Source organism: Rissa tridactyla, chromosome 5 (assembly GCF_028500815.1).
Source record: "Rissa tridactyla isolate bRisTri1 chromosome 5, bRisTri1.patW.cur.20221130, whole genome shotgun sequence".
NCBI classification, from domain to species: domain Eukaryota; kingdom Metazoa; phylum Chordata; class Aves; order Charadriiformes; family Laridae; genus Rissa; species Rissa tridactyla.
The window spans coordinates 41,522,753-41,547,598 of record NC_071470.1 but is presented as its reverse complement, the minus strand read 5'-3'; the positions used below and the strand labels follow the sequence as shown (position 1 = coordinate 41,547,598).

Genomic DNA, 24,846 nt, shown 5'->3' with positions numbered 1-24,846 from the left:
GCGCGGCGACATGGGTGCAGCGTAAGGATCCTGCACCGGGATGTGGGTGCAGGGCAAGGTCCCACTGGGATGTGTGTGCACGTCCCAGGGTCCCAATGGCTCGTGGGCGCTGTACACAGGGTCCTACATTGGGACATGGGTCCTGTGCCAGGATCCAGCACTGGGAAGTGCGTCCCACACCGGGATGTGGGTGCTGTGGAGGGTCCCACTGGATTGTGGGTGCACATCCCAGGGTCATGAGCGTTGTACAGAGGGTCCTGCACTGGGATGCGGGTGTTGTACTAGTGTCCCGTGGTGGGACATGGGTGCTGTGCCAGGATCCAGCACTGGGAAGTGGATCCCACACCAGGATAGGGGTGCTGTGCCAGGATCCAGCACTGGGAAGTGGGTCTCACACTGGGACGTGGGTGCTGTGCAGGGTCCCACTGGACTGTGGGTGCAGGATCCCACTGGGAGGTGGGTGCAGGTGCCAGGGTTCCAATGGCTCATGAACGCTGAACAGAGGGTCCTGCACTGGGACATGGGTGCTGTACTAGTGTCCCACGGTGGGACATGGGTGCTCTGCCAGGATCCAGTACTGGGAAGTGGGCCCTGTGCTGTGAAGTGGGTCCCACACTGGGATGCAGGTGCTGTGCAGGGTCCCACTGGGATGTGGGTGCAGGTCCCAAGGTCCCAATGGCTCGTGGGCACTAAACACAGGGTCCTGCACTGGGATGTGGGTGCTGTACTGGGGTCCCGTGCTGGGACATGGGTGCTTTGCAAGGATCCAGCACTGGGAAGTGCATCCCACATCGGGATGTTGGTGCTGTGGCAGGATCAAGCACCGGGAAGTGGGTCTCACACTGGGATGTGGGTGCTGTGCAGGGTCCCACTGGATTGTGGGTGCAGGTTCCAGTGTCCCCATGGCTCGTGGGCACCGTACCCAGCGTCCTCCACTGGGACGTGGGTGCTGTGCATGTCCCAGGGGAGCAGCACCTGGGACTGCGGGCAGGATACGGGAGAGGGATGCAGGATGCTCAGCTCGGGCTGGGGCTGGCGTGGGGGGGGGGGGTCCTGTCCCCCCATCCCCCGTCGGGCGCCAGCTGCCCTGTCCCGGCGGAGCCGCGCTCGGCCCGTTCCCTTATTTGGTCACCGCGGCCTCCAAATCCCAAAGCCCCAGAGAGGGAAAATATTTGCAGCAGCTGGAAAATGGGGCCTTGGGGCTGGGGACGTCCCCGGGCCCCCGCTGCCCAGGGTGGGCAGGGGGGGCCCGGGGACGTCCCCAGCCCAGGGCCAGGTGCCACATGCCACCCTCCATGGGGGTCCTGGGGGTCCCAGAGGAGGGCCACGGGTGCTGGTGTGCCAGGGGTGGGGACACAGTGCTGGCGCAGTGGGTGTGGGGGGAGTCCTGGGACCTGGCAGCATGTCACGGGGTGGGGGGGGGGGGACAGGATGGGACCCACGGTGGGCACAGCCCGCTCCTGCCCTGGGCCCTGGGCGTGGGCGGGGGGCCATGGGGCTGGGAGCAGTGCTGGGGGACACAGGGGAGGGCTGGGGACATGGGGCAGTGCTGGGGGACACGGGGCTGGGGACGTGGGGCAGTGCCAGGGGGTACAGGGCAGTGCTGGGGACATGGGGCAGGGCTGGGGGACGTGGGGCAGTGCCGCAGGCTGACGGTGCTACTGGTGTCACTGGTTTGTACTGGAGCGCTCTGATGTCACTGTTTTCACCCGCGCGTACTGGTACTGGTGGTTCATACTGGTGTGCACTGGTGTCCCTGGCGTCACCGTGGTGAGTGAGAGGCGGGCGCTGGCTGCGCCGGTAGTCCGGTCTGCGGGGGGTGAACGGTGTCACAGGCGCCGCTGGTGTCACAGCTGTCACTGGTGTCACTGGGATTGCTGGTGCCGCTGGTGTCACAGCTGTCACTGGTGTCACCGGTGCCGCTGGTGTCGCCGGTGTCGCCGGTGTCCCCGGTGCCGCCGGTCCCTGCCCACCCCGCTCCCCGCTCCCGGTGCCCCCGGTCCCCCCGTTCCCCCCCGCCCCGTCCCCGTCGGGGGTGGGCGGGGCGCGGAAGAGAGGCGTGTCCCAGAGACCCCGCCCCTCCCGAGGGGCGTGGCCTCCGCGCGCGGCCGGCCGCGAGGGGTGGGGTAGGGTGGTGGTGGAGGGGGGTGGGGGCCCGGTCACGTGGCGCGCGGCGCCCCCTGGCGGCGCTCCTTTGTCCGCGCGCGGGCGGGGCCGCGGCGGGGCGGGCGCGGATTGGCGGGGGTGTGGTGGGGCGGGGCGGGGCGAGGCCGGCGGCGCGGTCGCGGATTGGCGGGCGGGGCGGCGGGGCGGTGCCAGCGGGGCGGGGCGGGGCGGCGGGACGGGCGCGGATTGGCGGCGGGGCGGGGCGGGCGGGGTAACGGGCCCGGGCGGCGGCGGCGGCGGCGGAGCGGGCATGGGCGGGGGGCGGCGCTGAGCGCGGCCGCTCCCTGCGGGGCCGCTGCCCGGGGGCCCGGTGTGTCCCCGCCGGTGCCCGGTGTCCACGCCGGTGCCCCCGGTGTCGCCGCCGGCGCCGATGGACCTGGACGTGGACTACGAGCGCCCCAACGTCGAGACCATCAAGTGCGTGGTGGTGGGCGACAACGCGGTGGGGAAGACGCGGCTGATCTGCGCCCGCGCCTGCAACGCCACGCTCAGCCAGTACCAGCTGCTGGCCACGCACGTCCCCACCGTATGGGCCATCGACCAGTACCGCGTCTGCCAGGAGGTGCGGGGCACCGGCGGCACTGGGGGGGGCGGCAGGCACCGGGGGGGGGGGGGAGGGGGGGGGGCGGGAGCGCCGAGCAGCCTGAGCGGGGGTCGCCGGGGCCGGCGGCTGTGGAGCGCTCCGGGGGGTGCCCGGGGGCGGGGGGTGGCTCTGGGGGGGTCGGGACCGGGGCGGTGACGGCGGCGCTGCCTTGTCCGGGCAGGTGCTGGAGCGCTCCCGGGATGTGGTGGACGAGGTCAGCGTCTCTCTCCGCCTCTGGGACACCTTCGGGGACCACCACAAGGACCGGCGCTTCGCCTACGGCAGGTGGGACCGCGGGTGCCCCGACTCCCTTCACCGGCACCCCGAGCCCCGCCACCGGCACCCCAGTCCCTGTAATTGACACCCCGACCCGCCTCTGGCACCCTGATCCCTGTCACCGGCACCCCCACCCACCATTGTCACCCCGATCTGCCACCGGCACCCCCACCCCATAGCCCTGCCCCAGCCCTGCCCGTCCTGGGGGACATGGAGCCGAAGGGGCCCTTTGGGCTCTTGCCAGCGCCCAGAGAGCAGCTCTGGCACCCCAAACCCTCGGGGGGGGCTGGGAGTGCCCCCACCCCCCCAGCTGGGGGGGCTGCTTTCGGCACCCTGGGGGCATCATGGCTTCAGCTCGGGCAGCAGCGGGGCTGTGCGCCCCAACAGCCCCCTGCCCCGGGTGCTCATGGCTTCCTGGGAGGACCCGGCACCACCCATGCCAGGGCTGCCTTTTGGGGTAGGGGGAGGCTCTGGGGTGCTGATTGGGGTGCCTGAGGCCCCCACCTCCCTGGGGGGCTGGAGGGGGGGGCAGACCCTGGGTGAGGGTCCCATCCCTGCCGGGGCTGACCCCCCTATGCCGTGGGGCAGAGCCAGGGGCCCTTTCAGCTCGATAAGTCACCCCACAGAGGGTCCTCAGGGCTGGGTCCCTCCGTGGGGGCTGCTGGCATGGCAGTGGGAGAAGCCTCCGGGCTGTGGCCGAGCGGTCACTGGCCCTCTGGCCCCCCCTGCTCCATGGGCTGTAAACACCCCTGTTCCCCGTGGCCGCTGACACGTCCGGGCTCTTATCACCCGCTGCACTGTGCCAGCGCGGCTCGGTGCGCTCTAATCTCCCCTCCACACTGCCCCGGGGCCAGGGGCCACAGTGGCCCCACAGGCTGGGGGCACCCCTTGCTGGGGGATATGGAGGGCTGCCCCTTCCTGGGCTGCCCAAGGTGCTTGGTGCTGCCCGCCCCACCGAGGCTGCCGGTTCCCACCCTGCAGGGTGGTGGGTGCCGGGTCCCGGCCCTGGCTGGCATCGCCTGTGGGTGACCGGCAGCTCCTGTGCTGGCCGGGGGCCCGCGGGAGGCGGCGGGTGGCGTCTATCTTGGTCCCTGACACGGGCCCGTCTCCAAACGCGCCTCCTGGTCACGTCTCGGCAAGGCTCAGACTAAAAACAAACCAGGTCTGGGGACACGTGGCTGCTCCCGGCCGCCTTATAAGGCGCCGGGGGTGGTGGGGACCTGGGCGCTGCTGGCACCTCCCGCGTGTCCCCTGTCACCTTGCCCAGGGAAGCTCCCCTGAGCCACTGGCAGTGCCGGCGCAGGGCTGGGATGATGGGGACAGCGCGACAGCCCCACGCCGGGTGCCGGGAAGGGGCTTGGGGTGGCCGGGCAGGGTCCCTGCAGCCCTGTCCATGCCGGTGGCTGGCACCTACTCCAGCCCTCACCCAGTCGCTCTCTGTGGGCTTCTCCTTGCACCCACTTGTGCTCGGCCACTGCCCCAGCACTCTGTGGGGTGTTTCTGGGGCCAGCACAAGCCCCATGCCGTGCTAAGACAGTCCTGTGCTGTACCCAAGCCGGGGCAGCCCTTTGCTTGGCTGACCATGGTGACTCAGAACCCTCAGCTGCCTCCCTAGTCCCAGCTGCCCCTGTGCGTGGCCGTGGGGCTGCCCATGGCCGTGGGGCAGAGGGGTGGGGGTGTGGGGTCCTGGGGTGGGGGCAGCTGGCTCCAGCGATGGGTGTCCCTGGACAGGGATGGGACCTCAGTACTGTTTCTTGAGCCAGAGGAGGTGCAGCGGGCGGCCTGGGGACACAGAGTGACAGCAAGTCACGCGGGGGCAGGGCTGCCCTCACCCTCCTCCTCCTCCTCTTCCTCCTCCCGGCCGCAGGTCGGATGTGGTTGTGCTCTGCTTCTCGCTGGCAAACCCCAACTCCCTGCGCCACGTAAAGACGATGTGGTACCCTGAGATCAAACACTTCTGTCCCCGGACGCCCATCGTGCTGGTGGGCTGCCAGCTGGACCTGCGCTACGCCGACCTGGAGGCTGTCAACCGAGCCCGCCGCCCCTTGGCCAAGTGAGGCTGCTGTTCTGGGTGGTTGGGGGGTGGTGGGACCAGGGGGCTGGCTGGAGACCGGGCCCCTCCGCATGGTGACATGGCCCTGCTCTGTCCCCCCCAGGCCCATCAAGCCCACGGACATCCTGCCCCCGGAGCGGGGCCACGAGGTGGCCAAGGAGCTGGGTGTGCCCTACTACGAGACCAGCGTGGTGGCCCAGTTCGGCATCAAGGACGTCTTTGACAACGCCATCCGGGCCGCCCTCATCTCCCGCCGGCACCTCCAGTTCTGGAAGTCCCACCTGAAGAAGATGCAGCGGCCGCTGCTGCAGGCACCCTTCCTGCCCCCCAAGCCCCCACCACCCGTCATCCAGATCCCCGACCCGCCGGCCAGCCGCAGCTGGGGCCCCGCCGCCCTCTTCTGCACCCCGCTCTGCGCCGATGTCGTCTTCCAGCTGCAGGGCGGTCAGCGGGTCTTCGCCCACCGCGTCTACCTGGCCACCTCCTGCTCCAAGTTCTACGACCTCTTCACCCTGGAGGGGCCGCGGGGGGGGTCCAAGGAACCAGCTGCCCGCACCAAGAGCCTGGACGGGGAGCGGGGGGTCCTGGCCGAGGGGGCGCACACCCCGCTGCGGACTTCCCAGAGCGATGACACCCTGCGGCCGGTGGCGGGGGACGGCGCGGTGCCCAGTGGTGGTGGCAGCCGTGACCTGTCGGCCTGGGGCCGCGGCTTTGTCAGCATGCGCTGGGAGCTGGTGGCTGACCCGGTGGCCGGGCGGGAGAAGCGGATGGCAGTGGTGTGCATGGACCAGCGGGTGCAAGCGGAGCCCTTCCGCGCTGTGCTGGAGTACCTCTACACCGGGCGGCTGGACCAGGCCCGCAACGACCTCATGCAGGTGGCCACCATTGCCGAGCTGCTGGAGGTCTTCGACCTGCGCATGATGGTGGCCAACGTGCTCAACAAGGAGAGCTTCATGAACCAGGAGATCACCAAGGCCTTCCATGTCCGCCGTGCCAACCGCATCAAGGAGTGCCTGGGGAAGGGGGTCTTCGCAGGTAGGGTGGTTCCTGGCTTGGGATGGGGGCAGAGGGAGGGTCACAGGGGCTGCCCGGGCTGGGGACATCACCCAGTTCCTTCCTCCCCCTCCAGCCAGGAGTCCTGGCTCCCACGGTGTCCTGTGGGGACCCAGAGTCCCAGACACTGTAATCCCCCTCCCACCACTGAGACCATTGTGCTCTGGGGTCCCAAACCCCTCATCCCTTTCCCGTGATGTCCCTGGCAGCCATGTGGCAGTGACACGTTCCCTGGCATGGGTCAGCCATGGGGGGGGCTGCAGGTGGTGCCTGGGGTGTGTGTCCCTGGACCAGCCGTGACAGGGGCTGGGGTGGCCAAGGGGCGCCTGTCCCCACACTGAGGCCATCCCCTTGCCGTTCCAGATGTGGTTTTCCGCGTGGACGACGGGGCTGTGCCGGCACACAAGCCCCTGCTCATCGCCGGCTGCGACTGGATGATGGCTATGTTCCGGGGGGCTTTCCGGGAGAGCTACGCTGCCGAGGTGAGGGACTACAGGAGGGGGACAGGGACGGTGACGGTGGGAGGGGTGTCCCCGACGCTGTGCCATGAGACTGCTGGGAGGATGGGAGTCCCTTGGCAGCGCCAGCTCTGCCCAGCTGGCTCGGACCCCCTGGGCTTGGCACGCATGAGTCCTGCTTTCCCTCTTCTTGCTGGAGAGAAAGCGGGGGGCCGTGTGGGGCGGGAGGGCTGTGCCAGGGCAGGCGCTGCCGGTGGCCGGGCACAGTCGGTCCTCCCGCAGGCTCTGTGTGCCGGCCCCCCCTGCTACACCCGACACCCCCTGTCCTGCAGGTCTCCCTGCCCGGCACCAACTGCGCCTGCCTGCGCGCCGTCCTCGACTTCCTCTACACCGGCGTCTTCACCCCCACGCCCGACCTGGACGCCATGGAGCTCCTCATCCTCACCAACCGCCTCTGCCTGCCCCGGCTGCAGGCGCTCACAGGTGAGGCCCAGCTGCCCCCCCCCGCCCTCCCCCAGCCCCTGTTGACGTCACCTGTCAATACGATTACGTCACTGCGGGGATGGGGATCGATGTGTCCCCAGTGAGTTATTAACGGGGTGCTTATGTAAGAGCCGGAGGAGCACGGCTTACCCCTGGGGCGCAGCCCGGCTTGCCGGGGTGCACGTCCCCAGCGTGCGCAGCCCCCCCCGCCCCAGGGCACTGATGTCCCCCGTGTCATGTCCCCCCCCCAGAGCAGTACGCTGTGGACGAGCTGCTGCGAGCCTTCATGCAGCGGGTGGAGATCGATGAGCAGGTCATCATCTACCTGGAGATGACGCAGGTAGGTGGGGGGTGTGAGCCCTGCGGCTGGAGGGGAGGGGGGACCCACAGATCCCCATGGGGCAGGCGGTGGCGGGGCTGGGGGGTGTCGGTGGTGGGGTGTGTTTGTCCGGGGGGGGACATGACACTGCCATGCACCGCTCTGCCCACAGTTCCACAACGCCCGGCAGCTGGCCGCATGGTGCCTGCACTACATCTGCACCAACTACAACAGCGTCTGCCGCCGCTTTCCCCGGGAGATGAAGTTCATGTCCCCAGGTACGGGGCTGGGGGGATGAGGGCAGGGACACGGGACGCGGTGGGGGTGCCGTGACAGGCTCTGATGCCGTGTCCCCGCAGAGAACCAGGCGCACTTTGAGCGGCACCGCTGGCCGCCGGTCTGGTACCTGAAGGAGGAGGACCTGTACCTGCGCTCCAAGAAGGAGCGGGAGCGGGAGGAGCAGCTGCAGCGCAAGCAGCACACCCGCAGCAAGTGGTGCTTCTGGCGGCCATCGCCCCACGTCTCCTGAGCCGGGGGGGTACGGCTGGGCTGGGGGCCGCCTGCTCGGCCCCTCTCCCTGCCAAGGGCTGCCTCCCCCCCGGCTGTGGCCCGTTTACACCCCCTCAACCCCGGCTTGTTTACAGGCGCTGCCGGACGCCGCTCGCTGGGTCACGGCCTGTCCTCCCCGCTGTCCCACCGTGCCTTTCCCCGGCGCGGGAGCGGGGCCGGCCATGCCGAGCCGTGCTGTGCCGGCAGGGCCCCCTCCGCCCCGGCCAACGCTGGTGCTACCTCTGACCGAGCAGTATTGTGGGGCTGGGGGCAGGCAAGGAGCTGGGGGGGGGCTCTGCCAGCCTCGTCCTCCTCCTGGGGACTCCCCCACCCCGTGCCGGGTGCTCCCCCGGGAAGGGCTCTCTGGTGCTGTATTTCCCCCCTCTCCAACAGAGGCGGGTGGGGGGCCAAGCTGTGAGTGGGGTGCAGGGCAGGAGGGTGGGGTGGGCGTGGGGGTCCCTGGGTGCTTGTATGGCTGTAGGAGCTGCTCCTGCCTGGGGGGAGGGCAGCCTGCCCCCCCCCCGCAAGCTCATCTCTGTGCCTTGGACGTGCCCCTGCAGGGCTACGGGCTGTGTCCCGGTGTTTGAGGGCTATCGTCCCCGGCCTGGGGGTCCCGGGGTCCCCGGGCTGAACTGCACAACTGTTTTTACACTTTTTTACCCCCATCCCATGAGCACACCGGCCCTTGGGCCCCCCTCCCTGCCCCCAGGGCCCCCCCCAGCTGCCCCAGCACTGTGAGGGGGACTGCCCATGCCTCTCAGCATCGGCTGTTTTAACCTTTAATAAAGCCTTTTGTAACGGGCCTGGACTCTGCTCTTCTCCCCCCCCAGCCCATGGTGCTCAGCCATTAACCCCCCCCTCCCCGCCACCGCGCAGTAAGGAACAACACAGGGTGGGGCTTCATTCAGGTGTTTTTATCATGGGTGGGGTGGGGAGTACACGGGCCGATGAGGGTGGGAAACAGGAGTGTGGGGTCCTGACCCACAGCTGAGAGGGGAGATAGAGCACATGGCGGGGGTATAGCATGGGGCGACTGACCCTTACGTGGCGGGGAGCAGGGGCCCTAGCTCATAGGGGGGATATGTTTTGAGGGGGGGAATGATAGTGGGGCACACAAGGTGGAGGTGGGTCTGTGCCCCATAGCTTGGGGTTGGGCAGCAGAGGGGGAGCTGGATCCCTGGCTGCAGCCTTTGCCCCAGTGTAGCAGGAGGGGCTGGGAGTGGGGGAAGCCCCCTGGCCAGCATCTCTCCTCCCTTCCCCCAGGGCCTGTCCCGCGCGGAGCTCACCCTATGGCACAGGGCTGGGGCCCTCCGTGCACCCCTGGTCCCGCAGGGCCCTGGGAGCGGAGCCAGAGGCCGAGCTCATCCCTGGGGACACATCAGCTCCTGGCTGCGGGACGGATGGGGACAGGAGGGCTGGGGCAGGGCAGCCCCTGGGGGAAGGGGCCAAGGCAGAGCCAGGGGGAAGCCCAGGCACGGCATCTGCTCCAGCAGAGCTGGTGTGGGCAGGAGGTAGTGTGAAAGCCAGCTGAGGAGGGGCGCAGGGCGAGAACAGGGGGACAACATGGCAGCAGCGTGGCTCTGCTGCAGTGACCTGGGGGACTATCCTTGGCAGAGAGCACAGTGCAGCTGCCTCTGCGTTTTCCAGCCCAGGAGCACAGCTGTGGCCCCACACATCTGGCCAGCAGCCTTGGGGATGCTAGGTCCCACGGGGACCTGTGTGTCCCCACGGCTCCCTGGGGAAGAGGCTCCTCTCCTCCTCCCAGGTAACTCTGCTGCCCCAGGGAAGGGTGGCTCCATGGGTGCTGCACCCACGAGGCGCCGCCACACTGGCTGGGACCAACTCCTGAGGCTCTCCTGGCCGGAGCAGCGTGTAACACAGGTTCGCCCTGGAACCTCTCCCGTCTGAACCAGAGCTGCCGCTGGGAAGAGGGGAGCCGGTTCTGTTTCCAGCCACGCTGCCTCTGCTGCCTCCTTCCCTCCAGGAAGGGCTGGGGGGGCGGGTGGGAGGACAGCACCTGGCCCAGGGACCCGCAGGGCTGCAGAGTCGGGTCCTGTGTAGCCAGAGCAGCTCCAAGCCCACGTTCCCTGTGCACGGATGTGCCACGCTGAGGGCAGGTTTGCTTTGGGAGTGAGGGGATCCTGGCTCAGCTCCACCTTCACACAGATTTCCACCCTGTTGGGGGTACAGCCCTGTGTCGCTGCCAACAAGCCCCATGGAGCAGAAGTCGGGGGGGCTGTGCTGAACCCCCTTTGCTTACGGTGGCTTGGTGCCGATGCACTGTGGTGCAGGGGTAGCCCGGCTCTCCCTTTGTGGCCTCAGCCCTGCCCCTGGACAGACCTCACGGCTTGCAGCCTACACCCGGCCGTAGCGGAAGATCTCGTTCAGGTCGTAGCCGGTCACGGCGAAGGAGTTTCCCTCGGGGTCACAGAAGCGGGCACCGCAGACCTGGGTGTCGGTCACACACTCACCATGGCAGTGCTCGATCTGCAGCGGGGAGAAGAGCCAGAATGGTGGCACAGGCTGAGTAAAGTACAACCCACCACAGCCAGAAGCCCAAGGACCTGCCTCGGGTCCCTGCCCGCCTGTAGAGGCATTACCTTAGGGCAATAGGCAGGCAAGGGACCATGGGCATGTGGCTGGGCCAGTGGGCCATGGCTCGAGCTTGCCATTTCAGGAGCACAGGAACCATATCCTGGTCAGACAGAGCAGCCTTCCCGGCTTGTACCTCCACCAGTCCAGGACAGGACCGGGGATCACAAGCAGGAGGAAGGAGGACAGCTGTGCCGCCCCATGGCAGCTAAGACTGGGCCCAGCTGGGCTTCCACCGAGCAGCAAGCCCCTCTCTGTGGCCATGGTGCCTCACTGGAGGCTGCAGGACAGAGCAGCACCTGTGCCACGGCCCCACGGGGCAGCGACAGCTTGGAGTGCCATGTATTTGCCATATGCTCCCCACTGAGGGCTGCCGCTGCCCTGACTCACCTCGACATCGTCGGTGTCCGGGTTCCTGCTGAGCTTCCAGACGTGAACAAAGGAGTCCTCTGCGCCCGACAGCAGCTGCAAAGGGAGTGGGACAGAGGCTGTGGGACCAGGAGGATGGAGGGACGCCACAGGGATGGCAGCACCGTGTCCTGGGGCAATGGAGCAGCTCCTGCCTGGCCACCCACAGGCTGCCATGCTCCAGGCTAGTGGGATGCCGGGGCAGGATGCTGCACACAGGCCGGGTTGCCCTACCACAGCCAGCCATACCTTTCCTGTCTCCGGCGCCAGGTCCAGTGCGTAGATCCATCGAGCGTGAGCGTTGACCTCGGCACGCAGGAGGCCTGTTGCTGCCTCATACAGCCGAATCTGCCCGTTTCCATAGCCAGCAGCCACGACCCCGTTCCACAGCTTCACGGAGGAGCAGGTGCAGCTGGGAATAGGGCCACGTTTCACCTCCTCCCCTCTCAGCTGCAGACCCGCACACCAGGGGCTGGCGCTGGGTGTCCCGTTCCTGCCACCCTCCCATCCCTCGCGAGACACCGACGAGGGTTGTCCGACACCACCTGTCGATGGGACCGCACTGTGTCATTCCATTTGCCCCCCGGGCTTACCCAAAGGCCGGGATTTTGCTGAGCAGGGTGAACTCCTCTCCTGTGCTCCAGACACACAGGGCCCCAGCGTCATCAGCTGTCACCAGGTCACCAGCCCCATCCTGTGAAGCAGAGGTGGGTCAGCCTCCGCCCTGGCACCACTCATGGGGCAGCCTGCTCCGCCGCCGGCAGTGAGCAGCTGACTCACACCAGGCAGAAGGATTTTGCTGCCCCAATTGCCTGTGCCGCTAAAGTTGCCGCAAAGCAAAGCCAGAGCCCGCAGCAGAACAAGCTTAAAGTTTAACAGCTCACAGAAACTGCTGACACGTTTTGTGAACAAGCAAGGCTTGGCTGGGATCACACTTGGGCATTTCAGTTTAAACATGTTCGTGTTTGGCAATGCTAATTACACATAGGATAAAAAATTTCTAGGAAGAATTACTGCATTCCCTCCCTCTACACCCAAGTCCCGACACTCTTCTCCTTACAGGCACCTGGGATTTCACACGCCAGGCCCCGTCTCTCGCTCGCTAGAAAGCCTTTAACAAACCATGGTGCAGAGTCCAAGAGAGGCGCATTAGAGGACAGTCACTGCAGACAGGGGTAGATGACAGAACAGCTTTCACGTAAACAAGCTCCATATCCAGGCTAATTGGGAACCAGTTCTAAGCAATTAATTGTTCAGGGGAGTCCCAAACGCAGAGAAAGTTAAACGTAACTAATTAGAGAAAGTATAAGAAAGTGTCCTCGTTATGAAGGAAGCAGCCAATAATGAAGAAGCCAATTAGTGTGTCTGCAGAGATGTTGACCAGAGTGAGCTGAACTGAAGGAAGACCCATCCCGGGCCCAGACTGTGTTCTGTAATCAGGTGAAGTTATCTCGTCTGCCACGAGAAAGGTCACTGGTAGCGCTGACATCTTGGGTCGGTTACCTCCCTCCACTGGCAAGGAGAAAAGGTTTGTCCCTTCAGCTAGTGCCCAGGCATGGCTCTGCCCTTGGCTTCCTCATCCCCCTGGGCGCCAGCACCCTGGGCCTGGCCTGGGGAGGAGAAGCAGGTCCTGTACCAGCAGCCAGCACCCTGGGATGGCTCTGGAGACACCAGCAGGACATGTTCTGTGCCCTCTTCTCGCTGCATTCCCACAGGGAAGGTCTGCTGCAGTAACTCACTGCTCTAATGGCAGCAGCTTTAATTTTAGCGTGGGCTTATTCGTGACCAGTTTTGCTCATTTTTTCTTGTACCACAACTGGACTTTAGCTTCAATAGCTCTTCTGTGCTCCAGCACGCACCCTGACAGATCACGGGATACTCTGGGCTGGGAATGAGCTGCGTTCCCACAGCCACGCTGTGTTGGGGGATCAGCTCTTTCACCTTTGTTGCCCCTCTCTGCTTTAGCATTTGTGTTCCCAGAGCCTGGGTAACCAGGACTGAGAGTCAGCTGAAAAACATGGAGACTAAGGTGCTAAGAAGGCAGAGACTGGCTGAACACCAACGGAAACTGGGATGGTGGAATAACTGATGGGGTGGCTGCTCCCAACTGCTGGGGAATCAAAGGGAATAGCCCTGAAATACCAGTGTTCGAGTGCAGAATTCTGAACTATACTTGACTCCAGTTTGCCTTGCCTCGAGGTGCCACACTAAGCCACAGTAGGATGGCCCGCAGGGTCTTTGGAGTGTGGGCTGAGGAAGTGGCCATCCCAAGCCACCTCTTCCCCCAGATGTATCCCAGCTTGACAGGGTAGATCCCCTTCAGGCAGAGACAGCCACAAAAGCCAATGTCCCTGGTGAAGGGAGGGAAGGCAAAGCCACCCTCCAGTCTCCTGCACCGTGGAGAGCAGCCAGCTCTGGGGCAGCTCTGCCACATCACAGCCTCCCCAGACCTTGCCTGCAGCAGGGATTGGGATGGCCACGGAGAGCACTGTCTCCCAGGGTGAGGGGCTGCACCCTGGAATTGGCTCAGCCACAGCTAGGACCTGTGTAAACCTCAGCTTCCCAGAGCTGACACCTGCAAGGCGTTCCTGAGACAGCTGTGGGGCTGAGGGAACAGCTGGAGTCCCTACTGCTCATCCACCCGCCACCAGGGACCCCACCAGCTCCTCTGGCCCAGGTGGCTGCCAAGAGCGCTGACCCCACACATACCGGAGCCTGGCCCAGCTCTGCTGCAATGTCGGTGATGGCGTCGCGGTGCTGCTCCAGGATCTCGCTCACCGTGATGTTCGTCCCTTTAGGGGGGATGTCAAACACCAGCACCAGACCAGAGGATGTCCCTGCGGACGGAGCAGAGGAGGCATCAGCTGAGGCACATCCCTCTCCATCCTGGGAGTGAGCCTCCAGCTCTCACCATGCCTACAGCCATGCCCCTCGCACCCCCTGAGACCTGCTGCCTATGTGAGGCTGCTCCTGATAGACACTGCTCGCAGGCCTGCCCCTCTCCTCAGCACAGATGCTCCCACAGAGCAGCTCCAAGGCCAACCCAGCCCCTTCAGCTGATCCCGCGTCATTACACCATCCCTGGGTCCCACTGACGTCCCCCCTCAGCACCACCCCCCCTTCTCATCCTTCCTCAAACTCCCGGATTTGGCTCACCCACGCAGATGAAGTGTCCGCCAGCTGCAGCAATCCCTCGAGCAAACACTGCTTGTCCTGAAAGGAAACCAAGAGCTGGGCATGACCTGCGGCAGTTCTCAGGAACCGGGACACTGGTGCAGCAGTGTGACGCACCAGGGTGCCCATTCGAGTTTCATCTTTAGGGCTAGTCCTATAGCTGCCACACTGGGTCCCTTCCAAGCCCCTTCGCAGCTGCCTCGGGCCCCTGTCAAGCCAGGATCAAGGAGACAGGGTGACACTATGACCTCTTCCAGACCCTTCTGCTAAGCTGCTTTGAAGGACTGTCCTGGCTCAATCCTAACCAGACCCAGCAGCAAGGCTGCTGGGGGTCTCTAGACCACGAGGAATCAAGCTGCACTACAGGAATCACACACGTCTGGGGAAGGAGAGCAGGCAGAGGGGCTGGGGAGCTCCTCGCTGTGCTCCCACCATAGGATTTACCTGGAGGATGCTCCGTGACATCCAGTGCGTGCCAATAAACCATGATGGAGCCATCGGACTCATACATCTGGAGAGAGAAAGCAGCAGGGTGAGGCCCAAGAGGCTCATCCTCCCAGCATTGTGACTTTGCTTCTCACCCTCAGCAGAAAACCATCTCACCTGAATTCCTTTCTGAGAGGTCAGCACCAGCAGGACCCGTGACGGCAGGACACACCAAGCAGCCTGGAAGGAAAGGCAGCTCAGTAGAAGTCCAGCAAGGGGGAAGATGGGGCAAAAGCTCTCCCTGCCTTCCAGGGGAGGGACAATCTGAACTTATCCACAGAGGTGTTTGGGTTTCCAGCCCCTGTCATGAGTTACAGGAGGTGGCTCCCTATTGTCCTCAGGGACCTCTCCAAGGTCTCACAAACCTTTCTGGTAGGCTCCTTCCCTCTCCCCATCCCTGTAATTAGGACACTGCAGGCTCCTGCTTCTGTCCCAGCAGCTCTACAGCCATGCACACTCATCTGGGAAGGCCCTTTCTCACCTCTCTGTAGCTCTACTGCCTCCTCCTGTTTGGGCCTTGTGGTCAATGGGTCTCATCTGCTCAGGTCAGAGCAAGTTTGCATTAAAGTGCAGACCTCTACTTACACCAACACACCCTGCTGAGGTGAGCATCATCCTCATCAGGGCACAGAAAGCAAAAGCAAAGACCAAGAGACAATGTCATGGCAAACCCCGGGTGCCCCTTGTCATGCTGCACTCCCCTGTCCAGCTCCCACTGGCCCTGGTGAACCCACCGCCAGCACTGCGCTCCCTCCACCCAGCGCCAGCACTCTATGCAGCTGCCCCTCCCTGTCACCTCCTCTGCAATCATGCTGGGAGCTGTTTATCGGTTTACAGCGTTACTCTGGCTCCATTTCGGAGGCAGCACGGCACTCCTTATGGCCTAGGCTATGGAGCCTGCTTCCCATTAGGGGAGCGGGGCTGTTTAAACAGCTGCTGCATGTCACAGCCCTCCTGGCGTTGGAAAGGTGGCAGCAAGAAGACAGCAACTAATGAGCCTGCCAGCTCGCTCTCCCCGTGGGAGGCTCTGTCAGGCAGGGCCTGAGCTGTACAAGCCAGCACGGAGGACACCGTGGCCCAAGAAGGGGTGCAGGCACACTGCCTCTACCTGGGTGAGGACGGAGGTGCTGACGGCCATCCCGCCCTCCTTCGCCTGCAGCTGGCGGTGGGAGAAGCCGAGCCCGTCGGTGGCGGCGCTGACCACGTTGACGCTGGGGCCGTGCACGGCGCTGAAGCAGGCGAGCTGCCGGCCGGGCAGGCGCAGCACGCTCAGGTTGTTGTACAGCGCCGCGCTGCTGCTCTTCAGCTGGATGCTCTTCTCCTTGCGGTACATCCTGCGGGAGACGGGGCAGCTCCAGGGACACGACACCGGCGCAGCCCCTGGGACACCGGCCGCGCACCGGCCCCCCCAGCAGAGGCCCAAGGCTGCCCCTGCCCCAGCGCCCTCCCCGTATCCCCGCCAGGGCCCCCCGTCCTTGGGCTCCCCCCCGTCTTTGGATTCCCCTTCAGGGACGCCCCTCCGTGCCCCCATCCCGCCCTCCCGGGACCCCCGCCGTCCCCACTCCTTCCCCGCTCACTCGGTGTCCGCTGCAGCCATGGAGACGGCGTCGCGGCGTGATGACGCAGCGGGCGGCGCGCCGCGCCGGGGGCGGGGCCGGCGTTGCCGTGGAGACCGGGACGCCTCCCGCCCCGGCGCGGGGATGGCCGAGGTAGGGGGGCGGGTAGTATACGGCCGGGAGTGGGGGGTTTACGGCCGGGGGGAGCGAGGGGGCACCCCGGGACGGGCCGGGGAGCGGGGGAGCCGGGGGGGGTGGTTGTGAGGAGCTGGGGTGTACTGGGGTGTGGTGAGTTGGGGTGTGCTGGGGCATGCTGGGGTGTACCGGGGTGTGCTGGGTCATGCTGGCGTGTATTGGGGTGTCCTGGGGTGTATTGGGGTGTGCTGGGATGAGCTGGGGTACATTGGGGTGTGGTGGGGTGGGTTGAGATGAGTTGTGAGGAGCTGGGGTGTACTGGGGTGTGGTGAGTTGGGGTGTACTGGAGCATGCTGGGGTGTATTGGGGTGTGCTGGCATGAGCTGGGGTGTATTCGGGCATGCTGAGGTGTATTGGGGTGGATTGGAGTGTACTGGCGTATGTTGGGGTGTACTGGCGTATGCTGGGGTGTACTGGGATGAGCTGGGGTACATTGGGGTGTGCTGGGGGTGGATTAGGGTGATTTGGGCTGTACTGGGGTGTACTGGGGTGTGCTGGGCTATATTGGGGTATACTGGGAGGAGCTGGGGCACGCTGGGGCGTGCTGGGATGTGCAGGTGTATATTTGTGTGTGCTGGCTTGTATTTGGGCATGCTGGGGTGTATTGGGATGTACTGGGGTGTATCAGGGCATGCTGGGAATAGCTGAAGTACACAGGGGGTGCCATGGGTAGCACCGGGATGCCATGTTAGAGATGCCCCCACCGTGGGATGGGACACGGAGGATCTCCCCGCTCCCCCCATACCCCGGTGTTGCTGCCAGGAGCCTGGGAAAGCAGAAACCTCTGGGGTCATGTGTGAGGGGGATCTTGTCTCTGGTCCCTCTCAAGCTGAGAGGGACCTCGGGCTATATCCATCCCAGTAACAGCATGGTCCTGGGGCCATTCTGGCGTTCCCCTGCCTCAGGCTGCAGGAGAAGCAGGAGCTTCAAGGGTTGTCACATCTCCCTGCAGAAAATGACCCCCCGGGAGCGGGCGGCCACCTCCAAGTCACGCGGGGAGAGATCCCGGCCACCCACTGTCACCGCTGCCCGAGCCGACATTGTCCCCGGGCGCCTGCCTGAGGAGGAATGGCTCTCCCTGCTCAGGGCTGAGCAAAGTGACGAGGACGTCGGGGACATCCTCGCAGAGCTCTTGGGCCGTGTGATGGATGAGTGCTCCAAAGCCTATGCGGCTCAGCAGGTGAGCGCACCTAGACCCTGCTTTTGGGGGGGATCTGAGTGCCTGGGGTGAGCGTGGGTCCCTTGCAGCTCCCGCTCCGTGGTGTGGAAGAGGGTGGAGGGCACAAAGTGTCGAGCGGGGCAGGGGGGACTCAGCCCTGTCTCTGTCCGCAGTGCGTGCCCTTCACCGTGGGCCAGGTGCGGGATGCCCTCCTGCAGATCGCCCAGTGGCGCTTCCTGGCACGGGACGAGGGGGAGTCAGACACCGAGGGAGACGGCTCCTGGCAGGAGGATGAGGAACCCGAGCCCTGCACTGCAGACTCCTGGGCGCAGGGCTCCGTTCCTGTCCTGTGTACCCGTCTGTCCCCATGCCCGGGAGAGGTGAGATGGCCCACAAAACCATGCCGTGGCCCCCAGGTGGCCGAGCTTTTCCTGTCGCCTGCATGTGAGCCCTCTGGGGCTGTGGAATATCCACTGAGACCCTCGTCCCGGTGAGGGGGGGTCCTCTGGGTGCTGTTGCACAGCCCCTGGCAGGGCACAGCCTCCCCTGAACACCCCCTGAGGAGCCGGGGGGTCGCCCACACCAAGTCAGCCCCATCAGGCACCTCGACACCCCCGGCCCACACCAGGTCCCCCTTTGTCCCCTCCTGGGCAGGTCTCCGGTGCGCAGCCCCCGCGCCAGCATGGAAGGCAGGACCCTCCAGCGACTGCCGAGCCTGGAGCTCCCCCCACGCAGCCCCTGTGTCCTGGCCAGGTCACCACCACCAGCACCGTCCTGCCTGCGCCAGGGCCATCCCGCCCGGAGCTGCTGCGGGACAAGGCGGTCATCGCTACCCAGCCCCCTGAGGGAAAACATCCCCAGGCCTGGCCCCCGCTACGTCGGCCAGCCCTGCTCTGCCCAGCCAGGCCACCGGCTCCCTGCCCACCCTGGGTCCCTGCTGAGCCCCTGGGTCAGCCGGAGCAGGGATCCCACGGGGACATGGAGGGGAGAGGCATGGCGGGGTCCAGCAGCCACAGGCCACCGCTGTTGCCTCCCTCCTGCGCCAGCATGGAAACAATTCAGCCAGGGAGGCCCCGGCGCAGTGTGGGGGTGAAGCAAGAAGGGACTGGCACCATCCTGGGGGTCCCCAGGCTGGGCCCCGGCCGCCGGCCTGAGCGCTGGATCAGGCCCCAGGTGGAGGTGCTGGACCCAGGTGCAGAGGCCAAGCCACCGGTGTGTTCCCGGGGTGCCCGCTGGCACAGCCGGGGACAGGAGCCGGGCAACTCACCGCTGTCCCAGGGGCTGGCTGCTGCAGGGGGGCGATGGCTCCAGCCGTGCCCCCCAGGGTCCCCGCAGCCCCGCAGCTCCCTGCCCCGGCAGCTCGGCTCCTTGCTGGACTCTGCTCAGCTGGCCCCCGGCGTGACCATCAGATGGGGCGGCAGCGTGAAGCGTGGGCTCTGCATCCCTGTCCATGGCGAGGAGGAGGAGGAGGAGGAGACGGGGTATCTGAGACCCATCTGCCCCACCGTGCCCTTCCCGGCCATTGCAGCCAGGGAGGTCACGGGTGATGGCGAGCATTGAAAGCAGCACACCCGCACACAGCCCCAGCACCCCTGGGGTGCCAGCCCCCTCCCTGGTCCCTTCCTGGGCAGTCCTGCCTGGGTCCCTGCCATGTCCCACACATTTCCCACAACTGTCCCCACTGCTCATGGCAGCTCCAGCATGACAGCATAGCCGGGCTGTGTCCTCTGGGCTCCCGATGTGCCATGTCCCCGCTCCGCAGGGCAGCCACCACCCTGGGCAGGAGCCGCGGCACTGCGGGAGGCTGGTGGTGCCCTGTGGGCTTCCTCCCCCTTGCACTCCGGTGAGCAGACCCGCCTGTTTGGCCCCTGATCCCAGAGCTCCTCTGTTGGGAAACTGGCTCCAGCAGCTCCGTGGCTGGGTGCCCTGCTGGGTGCTGCCCTTGCTCTGCAGCTCAGCGCAGCCTCTGGATGCCCGAGCTCCTGGAGGAACCCCCTGACCTGGGTGGGCTCCCTGCTCATGGCTTTGGGCATGTTTCCACCTTACCTTGCATCCCCACGAGTTACGGCAGCCAGGGCCATGTCCGGTGCAGGGCAGGGCACCGATGCGGCACCACAGGGCAGTGCAGGCTCCTCGGCTTCTCCGTGAGGCCGGGAGCTCGGTGCCCTTTGCAAGCTCTGCTAGTGAAAAGAGAAGTAAAATAAAGAAGTTTCTGTCACTCAGCTCTCGTCCCCTGCCGAAGACCAGCCCTGTGGTTGTCGCACCACCAAGCTGGTGAGTTCCTGCACCAGAATGTGGGGCTGGGAGCAAAGTCCGCAGCAGCCCACGGAGCCACCATCCCTGCCACTGCCCAGTGCTGCCCACGGGGACGGACTGGAGTGGCTGAAGGGCCGCTGCTTCCTCATCCTTCACAGATCCCTGCTGCTGATGGAGAGGAGGTGAGGAAGAAACGGTCGCCAGCAAGACAGGAAGGAAAACTCAGGGAAGCCAGGGCACCCTGTGCCTTGGGGCTGCCCACCGCCTGGGCAGGGGACACCCAGGGTGGTCACATGCCACACCACAGCCAGCAGGACATTTTTCAGCGTGTAACCACACGCAGCTGCATACCCTGCAGCTCATTTGCCACCAAACAAGAAATGAAAGGGATTTAGCAGGGTGAAATACCTGTGTGTGGCTTTAACGCATGAGCTCTCCCTGGGGTTTTGCCACCGCCCTGTGTCCCCGGGCGGCGCTGCTGGCCCAGGTCCCTGTCCTCGGAGGCGCGGCCACCTCCAAGCCACTCTGCCTGTGCGGAGCAGCCTGGCTGCCTCCCTGGCAGGTGGCCCCAACTCTGCTCCCTGCACCCAAAGCCACCGGGGCTGGCAGGGCTGAGCCACCAGAGAGCTGTTCGCCAGCTCCAGCAGTGCTCTGGCTGTGCAAGCCCCCCATTTTTTTTTTTCTATAAAGAACCCATTTTTGGCTGTGGCAATGCTCAGGGACAGCTGAGCTTGGGGACGGCTCAGCCGGGGCAGGAGCCGGGGAAACACTGGAGGATTTTGAGGCTATGCGGCCAGGGAATGGCAGCAGCTTAGAATCATAGAATGATTTAGGTTAGAAAAGGCCCTTCAGATCATCAACTCCAACCATCGCTTGGGGCCAGTGCTGCTCATCCAGCGCCAGAGGCTCAGAGGCTGCAGGAGCACTGGAAAAGCTGGTCCCATTCCTGGGTTGAGCTACTAAAATCCCCAGAAGGGGCTGACCGGGAGCATGTCTGGGGAAGGGCCATCCATACCTGCTGCCAGCCCAGTCGGGAGGATGGAGACCTTGAGTCAGGGCCGCTCCGGTGGGACAGTGTGTGCAGGGGTCTGCCTGGACACCCACCCCACTGTGTGGCCACCCCCAGGCTGCAACCTCCATCTCCCCATGTGCTCTGGGTGCAGCTTGGCACCCCGGGGCCCCTCGATGGTGCCCCCCCCCGCCTTGACAAACCCCTCCAGCAGGTCACTTCTCCTGCAGAGCCATGTCTCCAGCCCTGGCTCGTGGCCGAGTGTCCCCATGCAGCAGGACAGGGACCTTGGGGCTGCCTAGTGGACATTGCCCCTTCTGCAGCAGCTGGCCTTGGGACTGGTGGGGGCCACCCCAGCCAGCGTGGGCAAGCAGCCCCGGGTTGGCACAAGGGAGGCGGAGCTCAACCTCCTGCCTGCTCTGTCCCTCCTGAGGTACGAGCCCGGTGAACCACTTTCCTGCTGGCTGTCCCTCCGCTCCCAGAGGGTTGGGGGGCAGGAGGGAACCGTGGGGGGCAGGAGGGGACCGTGCCATGCCAGGGCTGCCGGGCTGGGTGAAGGTCCTCGGCTGACCTCCAGCCCCATCTGGACTCTGTCCCCCAGACACACCCAGTGCCCCAGCCGGACCCCGCGCCCCAGCCATGGAGCTGCCGAGCGTCTGCAGCCACCCGTGCTGGTTCCTGCTCACGCTGCTCCTGGGGCTGCTCCTCTGGGCCAAGAGGAGACGCACCTGGGACCCTCGCAAGTGTCCCACTGACCTGACTGGCAAGACGGTGATTGTCACCGGAGCCAACAGTGGTGAGCGGGGACTGGTGGCACGGGCTGCTGGGGTCGGGGTGGGGCTGGGGGATGTGTGTGAAGGACCATGGTGCCGGGGAGATGCAGAACACGGGTGCCAGGCTGTGGGTCCTGCCTGGACATGGGACCCAGCCACTCTCCTTTTGTGCTGGAGCAGGTGGTAGATCCCTGCTTCCCAGGCATGGAGAAGGGGTCGGGGGCATGTGTATGGGTGACGGTATGATGGCACGGTGCTGTGGGGCAGCCCACAGGGAATGCGGGTCCCCCTTCTCCATCTGCCGGACCACAGGCCCTGTGTTAGTGGTGGAAATGGCTGCAGGAGTGGCTGGTGGCCGGTCCCTGAGCGTGTACGATGCGCTTCCAGTACCCGGTGCCCACAGCACGCTTTCACTGGGTGCCCTCAGACATCCTCTGCACCGTGCTGACCGTTGGCCACTGCACTGCATGCCCAGGAGCCAGCTCCCAGCGAGCCACATCGGCCGGCGTCCTCTACCCACGAGCAGCTCTGCCTCGCTGGGCTCTCAGCAGCCCCATGCCTGCAGCCCCAGCCCAGCCTCTGCGGCTGGACTCTGCCCTGGCTGGATTAATGACTGACAGCCCAGGCCACCACGCTGCCAGCCGCCCGGGGCACCACACTGTGCCGGAGACGGAGCTGCGCGCTGGGGATGGGGTCGCTGCTCCCACCTGTATCCCGCTGCAAAGCACGGGATTGGGGCTGGCACAGCCGGGGGCGGTGGGACACATGCAGCTAGGGGTGCAGCAGGGTCCGTGTGTCAGGGCTGGGGTGTCCCCTTTTGTGCCCAGGGACAGGATGTCCCCACCTGGTGCTTGTCGTTTCCCACCATGTGGGAGCACTGATGTGGAGCGGTGCTGGCACAGTGCATCCGGGTGGGTTCGGTGGCCATGGCAGCCATCCTGCCCATGTGGCCCGGGTTAAGCCGCCGACTGAGCTGCAGTGACGTGCCACTGCCAGCTCCCTCCCGCACTGCCGCAGTGGCTGTCCTGCCTTGTCCCCATCTTCACCCCCACACTGACTGGCCCCAGGGTACCTGCCCCTCTCTGTCCCCTGCTGACACCCCCTGCTCCAGCGCTGGGCTCCTTACAGTGACTGAGCTGCCCGGGATGGGGTCCCCCTCCATCACCTTGCCCTGTTCCCAGAGCTGCCCAGACCCTGAGGACGGGAGCATGGACCCCCAGGGACCCCTCGCTGTTGGGACCCGTCAGGTACCAGCCCACTCTGTGTGCTGCAGGGATTGGCAAGTGTGTGGCCCTGGACCTGGCCCGCAGGAATGCTCGCACCATCCTGGCATGTCGTAACCGTGAGCGGGGCCAGGCGGCAGTGGAGGAGATCCGTGCGGCCACCGGCAACCCCGCGGTGCTGCTGCGGCTGCTGGACACCAGCTCACTGGCCTCTGTGCGTGCCTTCGCCCAGGCCGTGCTGCGGGAGGAGAAGCGGCTGGACGTGCTGGTGAACAATGCCGGCCTCACCGGTACGCACCGGGGTCAGGGTCAGGCATCTGCCGCTCTCGTCCTTGCCCCGGTCGGGGTCCACCTCCCTGTCCCGCTGTGGTGGACGATGCCTGCCCTGCTCCTGGCCCCATGGTGCCTTGTGCTCCCCTCTTCCAGGGCTGCCCTTCACCATCACACCGGAGGGGCTGGAGAAGACCTTTGCCACCAACTACCTGGGCCCGTTCCTGCTCACCAACCTGCTGCTGGGTGAGCGCCAGGGCTCACGGGGCTGGGGGGGTCCAAGGGACCTTTCCCCTCTCACCCTCTGCTCCATGCAGATCTCCTGAAGGCATCGGCGCCCGCCCGCATCGTCAACGTCTCGTCCTTCCGGCACAGCGCGGGCACCGCTGATGGCCGCTACCTCACCGGGCAGGAGCGGCTCAGAGGCTTCGATGCCACCTACAACAGCACCAAGCTGATGAACGTCCTCTTCACTGCCGAGCTGGCGCGGCGCCTGCAGGGCACAGGTGGGTGCCAGGCCGAGCCGTGCCATTACTGTGCCTTGCCGTGCTGAGATGTGCTTTGCCATGCCGTGCTGTGCCAACAGGTGCCACACCATGCCTGGCTGTTCTGTGCCATGCATGGCCATACCATGTCTTGCTGTGCTGAGCCGTGCTGTGCCATGCCACATGGTGCTGTGCCATGCCACGCCATGTGATGCTGTGCCATGCCATGCGATGCTGTGCCATGCCATTCAACACCCAGCTGTACCCTGCTGAGCCATGCCATACTACGCCACGTGGCTCTCAGGGATGATTGCACGCTGGTGACATCTGCCTGTCCCAACCACCCCACGCTGCTTTACCCTGGTAAAAACTCCTCGGGACCACCCCATGGGTGGGAGAGCCCTGGCCAGGGAAGGCTGCATCCCTTGGAGTGGCTCTGGTGCCAAGAGCAGGCTCCGAGGCCAGGCTTGGGGCTGCTCCTGCTGCTCCAGGTGGAATGGCAACCAGGGATTTGGGCCCTGGAGGCAGGGACTGGGGCAGGAGCAGGGCCCTGCCCATGCTGGGGTCCCTGCAGCCCCCAGCCCCATCTCCTGGCGCGGTGCTGATGGTGTGGCTTGGCAGGGGTGATCGCCAACACCCTGAGCCCCGGCGTGGTGAGCACCAGCATCATGCGCCACTTCAGCTGGGCTGTCCGGATGCTCTTCAAACTCATCCGCCCCTTCATAAAGGTGAGCGGGGGCAGGTGACGGGGCCCAATCCTGCCCGGACCCCTGCCCCACGACCCCAGAGGTGGCGGGGTGGGTGGCTGGGCCCCCTCCTCACCCCTCTTTGCCCGGCAGTCGGCAGAGCAGGGGGCCGTCAGCACAATTTACTGCGCCGTCTCAGAAGAGGTCTCAGGCATCACGGGCAAGTACTTTGACAGCGACTGTGGGCTGGCGTTACCCTCCATGGCCTCCCGCGACGCCGGCCTTGCTCGCAAGCTCTGGGAGGAGTCGGAGCGGCTGACGGGGCTCACTGACGGTCCCCGGCACTGAGCCAGCAGCAGCTCTGCGTGGGGACATGGCAGCAGCTATGCCACGTGGCGCTTGCAGCCACCATGTTGATGTCCCCATGGCTTCCCGGGACACATAGACAGATGCTGTCAGCGGGATGCCAGGGTGGGCGCCATGCTGGGGGCAGCCAGTGCCGGGAGCTGCGCCAACCCCAGCAGTGCCAGCACCCCAAAGCGCAGCAGAGGGGCATCACCCTACATGTGCCAGCCCCTGCAGCCCCTTCCAAAAGGGGAGAGTGGCCACAGGGCCCAGCCATGCTGGGACAGCT

The 24,846-nt window shown here is 65.7% G+C and overlaps 4 protein-coding genes across 7 annotated transcripts; 3 read left to right on the top strand and 1 right to left on the bottom strand.

The window, feature by feature from the left end:
- Window positions 1–2,394: 2,394 nt before the first annotated feature.
- Window positions 2,395–8,742, top strand: LOC128910208 (rho-related BTB domain-containing protein 2-like). Of its 2 annotated transcripts, XM_054203163.1 has the most exons (9): window positions 2,396–2,728; window positions 2,931–3,034; window positions 4,893–5,078; window positions 5,182–6,113; window positions 6,495–6,613; window positions 6,922–7,072; window positions 7,324–7,412; window positions 7,564–7,669; window positions 7,751–8,742. In XM_054203163.1, the coding sequence occupies exons 1-9, from the start codon at window positions 2,537–2,539 to the stop codon at window positions 7,918–7,920; spliced, it is 2,049 nt and encodes a 682-aa protein (XP_054059138.1). In that variant the 5' UTR covers window positions 2,396–2,536; the 3' UTR covers window positions 7,921–8,742. The 2 variants fall into 2 exon arrangements, with proteins under 2 accessions (XP_054059139.1, XP_054059138.1); XM_054203164.1 differs by lacking the exon at window positions 4,893–5,078 and having other exon boundaries at window positions 2,395–2,728.
- A 91-nt stretch (window positions 8,743–8,833) lies between these two features.
- On the bottom strand, window positions 8,834–16,234 carry WDR54 (WD repeat domain 54). 2 transcript variants are annotated; one of them, XM_054203165.1, is made up of 10 exons: window positions 16,178–16,234; window positions 15,709–15,934; window positions 14,718–14,780; window positions 14,559–14,625; window positions 14,097–14,153; window positions 13,650–13,777; window positions 11,534–11,634; window positions 11,190–11,352; window positions 10,923–10,997; window positions 8,834–10,427 (listed from the first exon to the last, which is right to left on the bottom strand). In XM_054203165.1, the coding sequence occupies exons 1-10, from the start codon at window positions 16,195–16,197 to the stop codon at window positions 10,296–10,298; spliced, it is 1,032 nt and encodes a 343-aa protein (XP_054059140.1). In that variant the 5' UTR covers window positions 16,198–16,234; the 3' UTR covers window positions 8,834–10,295. The 2 variants fall into 2 exon arrangements, 1 of the variants encoding a protein (XP_054059140.1); XR_008466645.1 differs by having other exon boundaries at window positions 10,350–10,427; window positions 10,541–10,997.
- A 985-nt stretch (window positions 16,235–17,219) lies between these two features.
- Window positions 17,220–19,070, top strand: C5H2orf81 (chromosome 5 C2orf81 homolog). The gene is made up of 3 exons (XM_054203135.1): window positions 17,220–17,531; window positions 17,684–17,890; window positions 18,165–19,070. The coding sequence occupies exons 1-3, from the start codon at window positions 17,220–17,222 to the stop codon at window positions 19,068–19,070; spliced, it is 1,425 nt and encodes a 474-aa protein (XP_054059110.1).
- Window positions 19,071–21,125: 2,055 nt separating this feature from the next.
- Window positions 21,126–24,809, top strand: LOC128910459 (retinol dehydrogenase 12-like). 2 transcript variants are annotated; one of them, XM_054203688.1, is made up of 7 exons: window positions 21,126–21,208; window positions 21,377–21,571; window positions 22,822–23,061; window positions 23,198–23,287; window positions 23,359–23,547; window positions 24,148–24,254; window positions 24,366–24,809. In XM_054203688.1, the coding sequence occupies exons 2-7, from the start codon at window positions 21,415–21,417 to the stop codon at window positions 24,558–24,560; spliced, it is 978 nt and encodes a 325-aa protein (XP_054059663.1). In that variant the 5' UTR covers window positions 21,126–21,208; window positions 21,377–21,414; the 3' UTR covers window positions 24,561–24,809. The 2 variants fall into 2 exon arrangements, with proteins under 2 accessions (XP_054059663.1, XP_054059661.1); XM_054203686.1 differs by lacking the exon at window positions 21,126–21,208 and having other exon boundaries at window positions 21,237–21,571.
- The last annotated feature ends 37 nt before the right edge of the window (window positions 24,810–24,846 follow it).

Coding starts and splice junctions, on each gene's coding strand:
- LOC128910208 (XM_054203163.1), top strand. CDS start 2,537: ATGGACCTGGACGTGGACTACGAGCGCCCCAACGTCGAGACCATCAAG. Junction 5,079..5,181: donor GCCCGCCGCCCCTTGGCCAA/GTGAGGCTGCTG, acceptor TGTCCCCCCCAG/GCCCATCAAGCCCACGGACA. Junction 6,114..6,494: donor GGGGAAGGGGGTCTTCGCAG/GTAGGGTGGTTC, acceptor TTGCCGTTCCAG/ATGTGGTTTTCCGCGTGGAC.
- WDR54 (XM_054203165.1), bottom strand. CDS start 16,197: ATGGCTGCAGCGGACACCGA. Junction 13,778..14,096: donor CGGACACTTCATCTGCGTGG/GTGAGCCAAATC, acceptor CTCCGTCCGCAG/GGACATCCTCTGGTCTGGTG. Junction 10,998..11,189: donor TGGCGCCGGAGACAGGAAAG/GTATGGCTGGCT, acceptor CTCCCTTTGCAG/CTGCTGTCGGGCGCAGAGGA.
- C5H2orf81 (XM_054203135.1), top strand. CDS start 17,220: ATGGTCCTGGGGCCATTCTGGCGTTCCCCTGCCTCAGGCTGCAGGAGA. Junction 17,532..17,683: donor AAGCCTATGCGGCTCAGCAG/GTGAGCGCACCT, acceptor CTCTGTCCGCAG/TGCGTGCCCTTCACCGTGGG. Junction 17,891..18,164: donor TGTCCCCATGCCCGGGAGAG/GTGAGATGGCCC, acceptor CCTCCTGGGCAG/GTCTCCGGTGCGCAGCCCCC.
- LOC128910459 (XM_054203688.1), top strand. CDS start 21,415: ATGGAGCTGCCGAGCGTCTGCAGCCACCCGTGCTGGTTCCTGCTCACG. Junction 23,062..23,197: donor GAACAATGCCGGCCTCACCG/GTACGCACCGGG, acceptor CCCCTCTTCCAG/GGCTGCCCTTCACCATCACA. Junction 24,255..24,365: donor TCATCCGCCCCTTCATAAAG/GTGAGCGGGGGC, acceptor TTTGCCCGGCAG/TCGGCAGAGCAGGGGGCCGT.